This window comes from Petaurus breviceps, unplaced genomic scaffold, assembly GCF_028583685.1.
Source record: "Petaurus breviceps papuanus isolate PSGF00001 unplaced genomic scaffold, PetGlider_PUasm1.0 90779, whole genome shotgun sequence".
NCBI lineage: Eukaryota > Metazoa > Chordata > Mammalia > Diprotodontia > Petauridae > Petaurus > Petaurus breviceps.
In genome coordinates, this window is record NW_027187344.1 from 6998858 (window position 1) to 7012395 (window position 13538).

The 13538-nt window shown below is 42.0% G+C and overlaps 1 protein-coding gene across 7 annotated transcripts in view; it reads right to left on the minus strand.

The window, feature by feature from the left end:
• Positions 1-13538, minus strand: part of PRRC2B (proline rich coiled-coil 2B) — a 93450-nt gene that overhangs the window by 12231 nt on the left and 67681 nt on the right. For 4 of the 7 annotated variants that reach the window (XM_069069324.1, XM_069069321.1, XM_069069323.1 and 1 more), the window contains exons 14-25: positions 12061-12271; positions 11005-11227; positions 8244-10325; positions 6121-6326; positions 5576-5721; positions 4636-4777; positions 3103-3185; positions 2276-2467; positions 1947-2141; positions 1356-1442; positions 551-655; positions 127-316 (exon numbers count right to left, since the gene is read on the minus strand). In XM_069069324.1, the coding sequence (XP_068925425.1) occupies positions 127-316; positions 551-655; positions 1356-1442; positions 1947-2141; positions 2276-2467; positions 3103-3185; positions 4636-4777; positions 5576-5721; positions 6121-6326; positions 8244-10325; positions 11005-11227; positions 12061-12271 (3862 nt within the window). The remainder of the gene's footprint in view (positions 1-126; positions 317-550; positions 656-1355; positions 1443-1946; positions 2142-2275; positions 2468-3102; positions 3186-4635; positions 4778-5575; positions 5722-6120; positions 6327-8243; positions 10326-11004; positions 11228-12060; positions 12272-13538) is intronic. The other 3 variants (XM_069069326.1, XM_069069322.1, XM_069069320.1) reach the window with 1 other exon arrangement.

Consider the following 13538-nt stretch of genomic DNA (forward strand, 5'->3'; position numbering starts at 1 on the left):
TCATCTGGACTTAGGAAACTCATATTTACACAGCCTCCCCCCCCCCCTCCCAAATCAGTACAAGAAGGGTTCTCCTGGTGAGCTGGAAGGAGCGTTTGAAGCCTGGTTGGGAGGGGAACAAGATACCTGGAATAGAAGAAGGCGCTACCGATGCCACAGGCATAGGCGGCATGGACACTCCGCCAAAAGAGCTGTAGTTGACCCCACTGGAAGCTCCAACACTGGAAGGAGGCTGGATGCCTGAACCGGCTCCTCCCGGAGAATTCTGCTCAGGCAGACTGGGTGAGTTCTCCCAAGCCTTTCGGGCAGATTCCATCTTTGGAAAGGGGGAGGAGAGAGATAAAAATGACCAGTAGTGATAGCAGCTACACACACACACGCACATATGCACACATGCACACACATATATAGCTACTCAGGGAAATTTTTAGGGTTCAAACATAAGAGGAAAATCAGAATGAAGGCCAGTCATCCAGGGTAATTTGTCTTCCCTACTTCTTTACAATAAATAAGGTTTCAGTGATTCAAACAGTATCAGGGCCCTTATTACCTTGAGAGTGAGGTCAGCTGTAGGGAAAGACATTGGGTTCAGGCTGATGCCCCGCTGGAGATGATGATCTCGTCGGAGAATGGGAATAGACTGTGTTAACCCTGCCTGTAGAGAGCAAAATAAGAAGGTCATGAGTACAGCATGGAAGAAAAAGTGTCTATAAAGGAAAAAAGAACTCAAAAAGAAGAGGAAATGAAAAGAAAACTTGAGTGAAACAGCAGTTAGTCTCAACTTTTTGGCACAAGCTAATCTGCTTGTGGCTAATGGAATACATAGTAAAAGTAAAAATAAATTTTCTTTTGCTATAGTGGAGATCCTGGGAATGATATTCCTTACCTCATCAATTCACACTCTAGATCTAAGCAAGCTCCATTTCATGACTTAAGTGGCTTGGTTTTGACTCAAATTTCTAAGAAAGAGTAGTGGCTCAAAGGGTTCAACATGCAAATACAATACTGCATGGGCTGCATGAAATATATCCAGAAATTGGTCCTTGGGCAGGAATGGAAGGTTTCAAAGATGACTAAGTCATGAAAGTGCCAATTACTAACAAGCAGTTAGTAACATTGCATTTGGCCTGCCTCTACTCCATGGTCCAAATCCATTTGCTATGGAAGGAACAGTCTAAAGAGGCCCTTATAAAAGGACAGATACACTCTAAAGCAGATATTATAAAGAATACTTGGAAAATTCACTTCAGATAATTCTCAAGAAAATGAAGATGCTTTTAATATTATTTCTGTATTTCTACCACCCAGGCAATGATAGGTAGATAAGTAGAAGGCAGGAGGTAGGTAACACTTACATTGCTGGCCAAGGCATCCTGCAGTTTGACAACTGGGTTTGCTGCAGTGCTGGAAGCAGAGCCAGGAGGCAAGCTGAAATCAGAGTCCTAAAAGAAAGAAACATCCATTCCATTCAGACCATTCCGGGTCCATCTTTTAGGGGCACTAAAGATACAACTAATTTCCAAACTCGGCAACCCCAAAAATCCACTAAGAAGCACTGAACAAAGAGCCACATATTCAGCCAAACATTCACCCTGTGCTCAACAAAATGACATGTTTTTCCAAAGGCACACTTGAAGGGACAGGGTTTAGGAATTTTTACCTGTTCCCATTTCCATTTGTTTTCCTAATGGAGACAATGAAAATTATGTGCTAAATTCATTCTGAGAACCTGGTTTGTGTCAGTAATGAAATCTATTAGGCAATTTAAATCTACCTAGAATTCATAATATTTAAACTTGACTATAATCTATTCTCCTTCCCATCTTGAACTACCTCCTTCTTCTAATTTCCAAAAGCATATCCTGTCTTGACCTTGTACCAAGTTTAAAATCTACCAAACTCCCATCCCCAAAATAAGCAATGAAACGCAAAAATAAAATCCTCACTTTAGGATTGACTCCAAATTCAATGGGTGGAACAGGCAACACGGAATCCACATGAATCTCCACCCCATTAACAGGTGGGACATTCCCTTCCAGTCGCTCGCCACCCTCAGAGCCCTTTCTGTTTTTCAGAGAGCGCTCATTGCCGATGGGTCCAGGTTTGTGCTCCTTGTTCTGTCCTGAACCTTGTTCTGAATCCTTAAGGGGAAAGCAAAGAGGCTAAGACACAAAAACCAAGAAAGCCAATACTCTTGCTCCTATACAACCCCAAGGAAAACAAATGTCCAACCTGGCCATTTTGTTCTCAGATAGGGCTATCAAATGCAGATTACCTTTTTCTCAGATTGCTTCTGAGCCTGCTCCTTCTGGCAATCAGATTTGGGTTCCGCCAAGCCAGGCCCATTCATCTCCTCTGGTTTGAGAGTGCCATAGGGGGAACTTCTCTGGGAGGAGGTCGCGGAAGACTCCCGAGATTCTGCACTCAAGTCAATGCCACTATCTCCCTGGCTGCTTTTAAAACCCTGCTATGCAAAGCACAAAATGGGTTAACACTCTTATACCCCATAAAACTTAAACAAAAAGCAAAAATGCAAGGGGAAAGTATATACTTATAATTAGGGTAGAAGGGAGAGATATCCTTGTAATTCACCCAAAACACCTCACTGTACCTCTTGCCCATTTAGATCTCTGAATCACCTAATATTAGTACCTAACATCACCGAAAAGATTACATATGCACTAACCCCACTACATCTTCGTAACCAGATGGTCCCTAAACTGAGACTGCCAAACTCATTTCACTTATGACCCAAACCAGAAACTCCAGTGTCTTCAAGTATAGCAACTGCTACATCCAGTAATCCCATCTCCTCACCCATGTTATTTTAATTTTTCCTTCCTGCTATAAGTAGCCACAAGGAAATACTTCTTTAATATGAGAAGAATCACAAATTAAGAGTGCAAAGCCAATTCTGAACTCTAGTTCGCCAGAACTCAATTCAATCCAGAATCAGCCTCTATTTCAAGGGACACGAGTTTTGCAGGTGGTAGAGCTCAGGGAGAATTACCAAACATAATAGAAGCAGCAGCCTGAATCAGCTATAATACCAGTTGCATAAAGGTGCACTGACAAACAAGAAGGAAGGAAGGGAGCACTCACTTCTGTAGAGCTGGACTCTGTACTGGTAAAGGCATTGACCGCTTTACTCCAGGAATCACTGCTGGGAGACTGAACTGGAAGAGCTAAGAGGCAAGAGAAATGAAGTAAGGGGAAGGAACATAAGCCAACAGACTGGAAAAACTTGGCTTTGTAGGTTCTCTCAAGAAGGTCAATATAAGTACAGAAACTCCACAGAAATCCAGATATAAACGTATAAGCCAGGAGACTGATTTGCTCCATAGAATGTGATTTTTAGTTTCTCTCAGTCATGCACAAATTCAATGTGTTCTTATGCCTATATTCTAAACTACTGTTTTTGTACCTTCTCAGAACCTTACCGAGACAGAGTCTGAGCAAATACAGCTGTGTATTTTTGTAGTAGCATAGGAAGTTTAATAGAAAGCAAATGCTGTTCAATTAACCTGGTACTGTTTTCCCTTAAACAATTATGTTAAATAGAAAAATAAATCTAGCTTCTCTGCACTGATATTTTAAAATTTAGAGTATTATGAAATACTTTATCAGAGGATAAAAATGGGATTTAAAATTTTTTTCATTATCGAAAGTCATTCTACAATGTCTCAGAAACAGAAATTTTCCCAGAGCAATAAAACAAGCCGTAGTGCAGAATATTGTAGAGAGCAATGGATTCAGAGTTAGAAGGCCTTGGGTATAAGTCCTACCTCTACCACTTGTGGCCTCTATGTCTCAGTACTTACATCTGTAAAATGAAGGGTTAGGCAGGGGTGGGGAACCTGTGGCCTTGGGTGGTTCTTGGGTGCAGCCTTTTGACTGAGTCCTAGTTTTACAGAACAAATCCTTGTATTAAGGGGATTTGTTCTGTGAGGTTTGGATTCAGTCAAAGGGCCACACTTAAGGACCTAGAGGTTCACATGTGACCTCAAAGCTGCAGGTTTCTGACCTCTGGCTTAGAGTCTTTTTGGACATCCATGCTTTTCCAACTTAAAACTATGATTCTAAGATATTCAGATTTACAAGAACATAGAATGGTAACATGCAGAAAAACAATTGGCTTAGATATATGTTTTCTAAAGGTGCACAGAATTTATGTTTGCCTTCACATGAAACTGCTTGGTCAAACACTGCCTGAATATTATTACTGAAATAGAGGTGGAAAGGGCAAATTGTAAGGTATACGAATGTCAGACTCTTTGACAGACAACAGTAGTGTATTTCGCTTTCTTGTCCCTCCTAAAATAAAGAAGGTGGAGAAAATCACTGGCTCAGATCCCGTCAAGAGTGCTAACACATTATGCTGAAGGCAATGAGGAGTTTTTCCAAGTAATAAAATGTCCTTTATAAGCCACTGTTTAACCAAAGTAGCCAAGCAGAGATTGATGGTTTCTTGTTTATTTTTTTTAATCCCCCTCCACCTGGCTCTTTCATGTACCCCCTGTAAACAGGGCCAATGGAGCAGGACTTCTTAAACTTAGGCTTCATCAGGGGCTGCCCAAACTCTACCCACATGCGTGCAGGAGGAAAGGTAAGATGCTGGTGACCTCCTGAGCTCACCTTGGCTGTTGCTCTCCCAGATTTCTGTGCCCAGGCTGCTGCCAGGCACTGCTCCATCCCCTTGCTCTAAACATAGGTTATTGTGCTTCTTAGCAAAGCGAGGAGGAATTCGAGATGAGAGAGCACGGCCTTTGGTAGTCGCCTGAGGAAAGAGAGAGTTAAAGGATAATTAGCCTAAACACCATCCCAAAACAAAGTTCAAGACCTTCCTGTCAATCCAATCACCAGACATTCAATTCAGGCCTGAGACTGCTCAGAGGCTCAGAGGACCTAGACGTTTGCCTCTCTCTTGTCCTGCTTCCCTCCTTTTCAAAAGACTTCATCACAAGTCTAACCTGCAAACAAGCAGTATAATTGCCTTCATGAGGACTTAGGATGAAAAGCACTACCCATTTCCAGAGAAACAACTGATGGCATCTATATGCAGATCAAAGCATACTTTTTCTTTGCTTTTATCTTTTTTTGTCTGTGTTTTCTTTCACAACATGGCTAACATGGAAATGTGTTTTGCATGCCTGTACATGTATAACCTATATCAAATTGCTTGCCATTTGGATCTCAAATTTTTAAAAAAAGTGAATGTTAAAGAATGTTTTTGCATGTAATTGGGGGGAAATGAAATATTAAATCTTTTTTAAAGATTCAAAAACATAAAACTATGAAAAATACAACTACATTCATGCTATCAGACTCACTATCTAGAGAAGAAAGGAAAAATCTTAGACAAGTTAAAGGAATTTAGTCTACACATAAAATTCCCTGGCATTTTTGTATAATACTTGCACTTTCTCACACATTTGTTTTTGGAAACTGAGTGAAGCAAGATAGCTTCTTAGCCCTTGCTCTACTGCCTTAATCTACAATCTTATCATTTACTCCCAGCTCTCTTTAGCGTCAAACTACTTGTCTGCCCTCTTCCTACCTTCCTAGCTCTACTCACCTGGACAGCTTGCTCTTTCTTCCTCCGCTCTTCTTCCATCAGGCGACGTTGCTTTTTAGTTAAAACCTCAATGAAGCCTTCACTCACCATGGAACCCACTTCATTTTCTTCTCCAGGGTTTGAAACCCGATTGTCTATGATAGTATCTGAGTGGCGGTTTTATAAGAAGGGGAAAAAATTTTTTTCCATTAAAGTCAGTAAGTACCTTGATACATGAGAATTCCCTAATCTCAGAACATAAGGTTACTCTCTTTAGGCTGCTATGAGCTCACTTTGTCTGTAGTACAGGTACTAATCCAACTGTAGGAAAGAGCAGTCCTATGACTATCTAGGCAAAGATCTCCTGACATTTATCCTTGCTGCATCACAGAGATACCACCTCCTCATTTACCACATCCAATACTAACTGAAAAAATGATATCTAAGTCTTCTGTTAGGTGAAGGAATAGACGGCCAAATTAATGACAGGAATTTCTGGTTCTTGCTTCCTTTTTGCTTCATTTTCTCTGTACTCCCTAATTTCCAAAGACTGATCAGAAACTCACTTCCATAACTTAAGTCAAACTGTGGAAGGGCCTCTCCTTTCTCAACTGCCCTTTGAACAGTCAACTTGGATTCTTTCTCTGGCTTCTTCACTGGCGATTCAGTAACGTCAGAGTTGGTATGGGCAACTCGCTCCAGATTGTATGTGGAATGAGTGCTCCCAGTGTGAGAGTTGCCAAGGCCTCCAGGTAAAGCCTCTTCTGGAGACCTGCAAAGGGAAAAGAGTATGAGTAAACTCAGATAAGCCATATGCCAGCAGAAGACGACAAATAACCTTAGTGTACATGTACACACATGCGCATGCACACACACACACACACACACACACACACACACACACACACACACACACACACACAAACACAGAGGCACACACAGTGCCATACTAGAGTTCTTTCTAATCAATGTGGGCCATGTTCTTGCTTTTTCTTGTAGTTTCATTTACAAATTTTATGAGCTAACTGATGGAGTGGTCTGAATGGAGATTGAAGCAGACTTTTTTGACTTTGTTTTTCTAATTTTTTTTTCAGTCTGTGTTCTCTTTTGCAACACGGCTAATATGGAAATGTTTTGTATGACTATGTGTATAACTGTATCAAAGTGCTTGCTTTCTCAAGGAATGGGGAGAGGAGGGAATTTGGAAGTCAAAAATCATTTTAAAATGTTAAAAATTGTTCTTATGGGTGATGGAAAAAAAATTAAAACATTAAAAAAAATTAATAACCTACTAAGCACTGACTGAGGAAAGGAATATTATACACTCATGACATGGGTCCTGTAAAAGCTAGGTAAGCAGAATAGATTAGTACTGGACCTGAAGTCAGGAAGACCTGAATTCAAATTCAGCCCCAGATACTTACTTAGCTGTGTGGCCCTGGGCAAATCATTTAATCTGTCTGTCTCAGCTTCTTCATCTGTAAAATGGAGTTTAAATAGCACCTACTTCTCAGGCTTGTATTTGTAAAGTGTTTTGCAAACTTCAGTGCTATCTGAACACTAGTTGTTACTATTATTTCCACAATTGCTCCAAGTTAAAAGTACTTCTCTTCTCTACCATATGCCTGTCAGATTCAGCATAGATGCAAAGCAAAAGAGAATTGAAAGAGTAAAATGCCCTTCCTGGACACATTTTGCAATTCTAACCATAATCTATTCTTGGCTCCTCCCTCTAGTAGAACCATATGGAAATACCAGGAAAGGAGCAGAAATCAGAAGTTCTTCTAAACATCATTAGCGGAGGGCATTTAAAGCTAGAAAAGACCAACATCTGAGAGTATAAACTCCACTTTAGCATTTAAATTAATTGTTATTCCACAGATCTCAATAGTACTCATTTCCTCAGTTCTATGAAGAGAGAGGATTTAAGGGAAATCAACAATCAAGCAGTCCATATCTTTCCAAGCCAGGAGCAGCCTGTAGGTTCTCCCAAGGGAGCAGTAATGCCTGAGAATAGAATATCCACTTCAGAGTTTCTACCAGAGATATGCTTATAGAGCTATCAGGCAATCCAGGCTCTGAAGCAACATTGGAGACAAATTCTGAACATTATTTTCATAGTCCCTTGTCCCTTGCTGCACCAAGTTAACATCCCAGAAGGAGAATTGCCTGCCTTCCTATTGTTGGGATGCAGGACTCCTAGAAGAGCTGACTCAGTGTAGCCAGAATGCTACACATCTCCCCAGACAGGGCTGCTGACTAGAGAAGCTTTGAATACAGAAATCTGGCAAACTAGTTATTGTTTATTCTCTTGTTGCAAAGAAAAATTGCTTTCCTTGCAGTGATCCCCTGGGCAGGGCTTATGACACCATGAACGATGCTAGACCTTTTAGTATAAAGGCCAGATGTAAGGCAGTCCTTTACTTTTATCTTCGGAGCCACAATTAGAGAGAATGTGTGTGTGTGCTTTAAAGTCACAACAATAATAACAGAAAAAAAACATTGCTTCTGGTTGATGGAGGAAAAAAACCATGAACAGTGATCTAGGCAGTTAACCTTTCTGGTACGCAATTTTAGACTGAGGGAGCATTTGACAAGTGTCAGATATGTGACAGATATACTTTTGTGTATGTTTTTTTTTGTATTTAAAAAAAGTAAAAAAACAAACAGGGATTTTGCGTTTTGTTACCTTTTGGCTTTCAAAGGTGTCCCATTCTGCTGGGTCTCATAGCGGGTGGTAGATCCGCTGCTTCCTTGCCTTACAGACTTCTCTCCAAACCCTCCAGGTTCCATCTTGCGGCTCTGCCTGTCCACTAGGGGTCTCTGGCTAGAGAAGCTCCGTTTGGCCAACTCTCTCTTCTCAACCAAACTGGTCCCAGACAAGCCACTATCCAGCTGGGGATCAGTCTCAGTTGTTCCACCTTCCCGCCTCTCCCGCCTTTCACTGAAGTCACTGCTCTCAGATGCTGTCTCCCACTCCTCATTTGCATGATCAGAAGAATTCTGGTAGGAGAGTTCAGGGGTTCTCCGGCCAGACAGGTTGCTTTTCTCTGCCAGAACCAACTTTGGCCTTCCTGGCCATTGCCCAGAAGAAAGTAAGTTTGGTCCCTCATCTGTGCCCCACTGGCCTAAGGACTCTCGTTCTTGTCTGAGGCGCCTAAATCTAGGAGGTTTGTCTTGCCTGGGGGGCCGCCGTCTCCGGAAGGGTCGGTTTTCCACATTTTCAGAATCTGCATAATCATCCTGGAAAAAGGACCTCTTTTCATCCAGGTGACTGTCTTCAAAGCCTCTCCCACCGAATGAGTCAGAATGTTTGTAATTATCTTGGATATAGTCTGTTTGTCTTCGAGCCCCAAAAGTATCTGAGGACATGCCACTGTTGTATTCTTGCCAAGAGCCTCCAGTACTTTTGCCCTGCCAATGGGATGATTCCTTTGACACGAAGCTTCTCCGTCCATATCCAGAGTTGCTCAGCCGTGGAGGGAGTGCTCGGCCAAAAGCTCGAGGGGCTCTGTTCTTAGCATCCAGACTACCGTGGTCATCCGAATAGATCTTGTTAGATCGCCAGGAATCTTTGTAATCACCTTTCTTCAGATCACTCTCCTCTCTTTCTAGATGGGAGCCTTCATTCCCATTATCTGACCCTCTCTGACGGCGTCGTTTGGGAAGTTCCTCATATTCAGAGCCCTCACTGTGAGTCTCACTGGCAATTCTGCGTCGGGGCTTGCCTCTAGGGAAGTCTTCAGACTGACTGAACTCACGTAGACTCCTCCCTCGGGTACTTCTTTGGTTATATATTCCTCTCCCACCAATGATACCACCACTACCACAAACACTGCCACTACTTCCACCAGTACCCCGACCTCGGAAAGTGAATTCTCTGAAACCTCTTCCACGGCCCCTATTCTGACCTCGGCCTCCAAAGGCTTGTTCTTCATCAATAAAAATCCAATTATTCCTCTTTGTTGGAGGAAGATCGTTGGATTCCCTTGACACCTTGGTCTCCCAGGCTTTATCAGGCTTCTCTTCTTCCTCCAACTTCTCAGTCTCATGGCCAGAGCTAGTTTGGGAGGAGCCCTTCTGAGCCAGCAGGGAATGCGAAGAGCTGGCCAATGTAGGGTCTCCCTCATCAGCTCCATCATTCTCAGCTTTGCTGAGAGGCTCCTTCTCTTTGGTTAGATGGAATTTATCTTCCCCTACTTCCTGTTTGATTTTCTCCAGTTCCTTCTCCTTTTCTTCAACCTTGAGAGCCTTCAAGACGGGTTTCTTAATCGGACCAGATCTCCGGGTCCTCCCAATTTGTTCCTGTTGCTGGTTATTGGTACTTCGGTTCTCGGGGGCCCATCCTGTCTCTGAGGCAGGCTGTTTGCTGACACTCCCCTCCTTTTTCCATGGGTCAGAGCTGAAGGGCTGCTCTCCTTTAGGAGAGTCTTCTTCTAGGCTGTTAGCTGTGTCAGGGGGCTGCTGCTGATGTCCAACATCCCAATTGCTATATTCTGGTTTTTTATCACCTGGAACAAAGTCAGACTCTAAGGGGGAGCACCTGAGGTTTGTGTGGTGAGCCCCAGAAGCAACTGCCTCCTGCACATTTTCCTGGGGTGAAAACAAAAGCTCCTGGCCTATTCTTTGAGAGGAGAGACAGCTGTCAAAGTCTGTTTGGGCCTTCTTGTCAAAAGCATTTAAGTACTCATCCCCTCTCTCCTCAAAGATATCGTGCTGGGCACTTATACCTCCTGACCTTCCAGCTGAGGGAGAGTAAGAGCTTTCATTCCTGAAAAGGAACCAGAAAAAAAAAAAAAAAAGTAAATGTGATTCGAATCTGGCTCCAGGTTTCCATTCTGAATATAGTTCCAAGACAAGAGGGGAAAAAGTTTGTTTTAAATTTCAAGCATCAAGATAATTCTCTATCTTTAAAAAAAAAGTAATCACAAACCCACAAGTCAGACTGTCTGACTAATTTGTCTCACTGGTCTTCAGAGTCCACAGCATTGAGGAATTAATAACCCTAGGCGACACAATGTATCATCCTGGAAACAAAATGAACTAGGCGGAAAGCAATGGTAAACTGAATTCTGAATCCACTAGGTAATCAGCATTAATTTCTTCTACTAAAACAACTAACAGCGTTGGCCCACCCACTGTGAAAAGAAGGTCTTGAAGCTCTACTGCACGAGAATAAGGCAGTACCTGTTACTGCTTCACTTTAGTTATCAAGAATTCCTTATTGGCTTTCAATTCTGCTGTCAGAATTCTCTCACAAAGAAGCATCTAAAGAAAAATGCACATGTCCAAAAGCCCTGTCTCATCCTTTCTTCTCCTAAGTGCACATAAAGAGGTCTAATGTACCCTTCACCTGACAAACATCTCTTCACTGAACCGTCTAGTAAGCAGGGACTTGTAGACTCCTCAGTTAATCAGTAGTAGGTCAGTGGCATCACATGTCCTCTCACCTGGTATGTACTCCTTCAACTGTCAAAGCTGGGTCATTTTGCTTTGGGTTTGGGAGAGAGTATCCCTTGTTTTGAATTGTCACATAGCTCTCTTGGCTCCACACAGGAGCAGGCTCCATTGAAGCCGTTTTCCTTTCTTGGACTGGGGGTGGACAGTTCTGTTCCTCAGAGTGACAGCCAGTCCCATTGATGGAGTCCTGTGGCATCATTGGTTTCATCATTCCTAAAGATAGCAAAGAACTGATAACTATAATCTTATTAAGAACCCAGCTGCACTGTGGGGACCAATGCAATCTCTTCCTTAAGGCAGAAAAAGGAGGTGGATATGGAAACCTATGAGCTAATTGGAGAGAAGATTCAAGAAACAGAAAAATGGGAAAAGGAACTGGAATGTTGCCACTCATCAGTTACCAATCTACAAAGCTTATTATTTACAACTAATATCTGTAATATATCAGAAATAACTTTTAAAGAAATGAAATAGTTTTATGATGAACAGCTGAAGTAACAGGGTCTTTCGCTGCTATAGAGCTAAGGAAAGTGAATTAAGGTCCCAGAAGCCTGCCTAGGGTAAACTATATGCCATTTTGTTATTTCCCAGGCTCTATCTCTATCTAGCCATTATCTGCCACAAAGGAAAAAGGTTCTAGAAACTTGCAAGGGCTTTAAAAAGTTATAAGGCTTGCTCAGCTTAGGGAAATTAGGGAGGAGAAGGGAAAGGAAAGATGAGATTTTTTTACTCTACCTAAGTAGATTAAGACAAAATAATGGATAAGATAAAATACATTGATCAATTTTGGTTATAGTCACTTAACTTTGTGGGAGCTGAAGTTCCTCACTAGTCAAACTTGGGTCAGACAAGACAACCTTCTAAGGTCTTTTAGTTCTAAGAATGTATGTAAAAAGAAGTTCTAAGAATCTAAACTTGTATCTTGGTTCCCCCTCCACCCCCCTCACCTCCCCACCTAAAACCTGCAGGTGAACAGAGGGAAAATGTTACTTCTTTAAATGCCTGTTGAGTAATGCTGGGTTAGATCACAACCAGAAAGCTCTTACCTGAAGGATGTAGAGCTGAAGGGTAAAAGTCAACAGGGGTTCGAGCTGGAGGTATTCGTGGATCCATGTAGGGGGGCATCATCATCCAACGAGGATCAAATCCCAGCATCTGAGGGTGATGTGGGTAAAAGGTACGCTGAGGGTGGGAATGGGAAGGTGGAGGATAGACCTGCTGCTGCTGCTGCCAGTGCTGCAACTTGTACAGCTGTTCCTGTATAAGATGGAGAATGGATCTGGTAAGGTACAAGACATCAGGAACTGGACGCATCCACCCACAGACCATGTTCTTCCAGCCTTGATCAAACAGATGCAACAGTTTTGAGAGAGTAAGAACTAAACAAAGCAGAATCCCACATGGAACAGGAAAATAAAAGCAGGAAATGACTACTAGAGAAGGGAAACCCAAGAGTCTAGCCTTTATGGCTTTGGCCCCAGGCTCTTATAGCTGGTCACAATTTATTTGGACATAAAAACTTCCCAAAGTGAAAACTGCTTTATGTCATCAAACCACAGAAATAGACATGTTGCTGCAGTACAACACAGGCAGCTTCTATTTAAATGCCTGGAACTGATCAGTATCTATCCTTTCTACAGAATCGGTGTAAACTGAAAAATTAAGGAATTTGCCTCAGAGAGAGCTTACTTCTCTCTTGGCCTACTTTGTTCCATAAGTCCAAGTTTGTTGGTTGTGTTGAAAAAAAATCAAACAAACCAATTCAACACATGTATCTTTGCTAGGACACGTGTTAATTCAACATTATTCAGCATGCCTTCAACACAAACCTCCCCAAATAAAAACAGAAAAAGCCATCTAATCTGTCTGCTAAGATTCTGTGAGGCTACAGTAGATTCCATATGGAAAAGAAGGTGGCTGAGGATCAATATGCACAAATAGCATATCTTGTGAATACTCAATAAATGTAGCATATCAAAAGATCCTGGACAGTCTAGCAATATCTACTCTTTAGGGAAACCTGGCAACTGGTTCTTGAAATAACTGTAGTAGAGACATAATGGCTATTTTCCTTCTTTCAAAAACAGAAGCAAGACACAAGAACTCAGCAGGGGTCCTCAGGTCCAAACCTCAACTGTCCATGCAGCCGAGCACACAGCTTGTCTACTGGTTTCTTCCAGTTTGCCTGTTTATCACTTTCAGCCTGATGCTGGTCCATTCCATCTCCCACTTAAGAGTTAACTTTAGTCACTGTTACTAATGTGCTATTTAAATGAAGTTATCCAAAATACTCCAGTCAGTAATGAGGCACCTTATTTCATGAATTTGCCTTACTAAATTCCCCATCTAAGAAAGAAGCACAAATAAGCCCAACAAGTTAACTATTTCCATAGAAAGTATAGGGCTCAGTTAGAAGCTCTTGAAAATTTTGGGTTTAAAGTTCTATGGTTATTCCAAGAGTCCTAAAAACTTCCAAGCACAGTGGAGTCTAGTTTGGGGTGTGGACACTAAAGGGAAGTGGAAA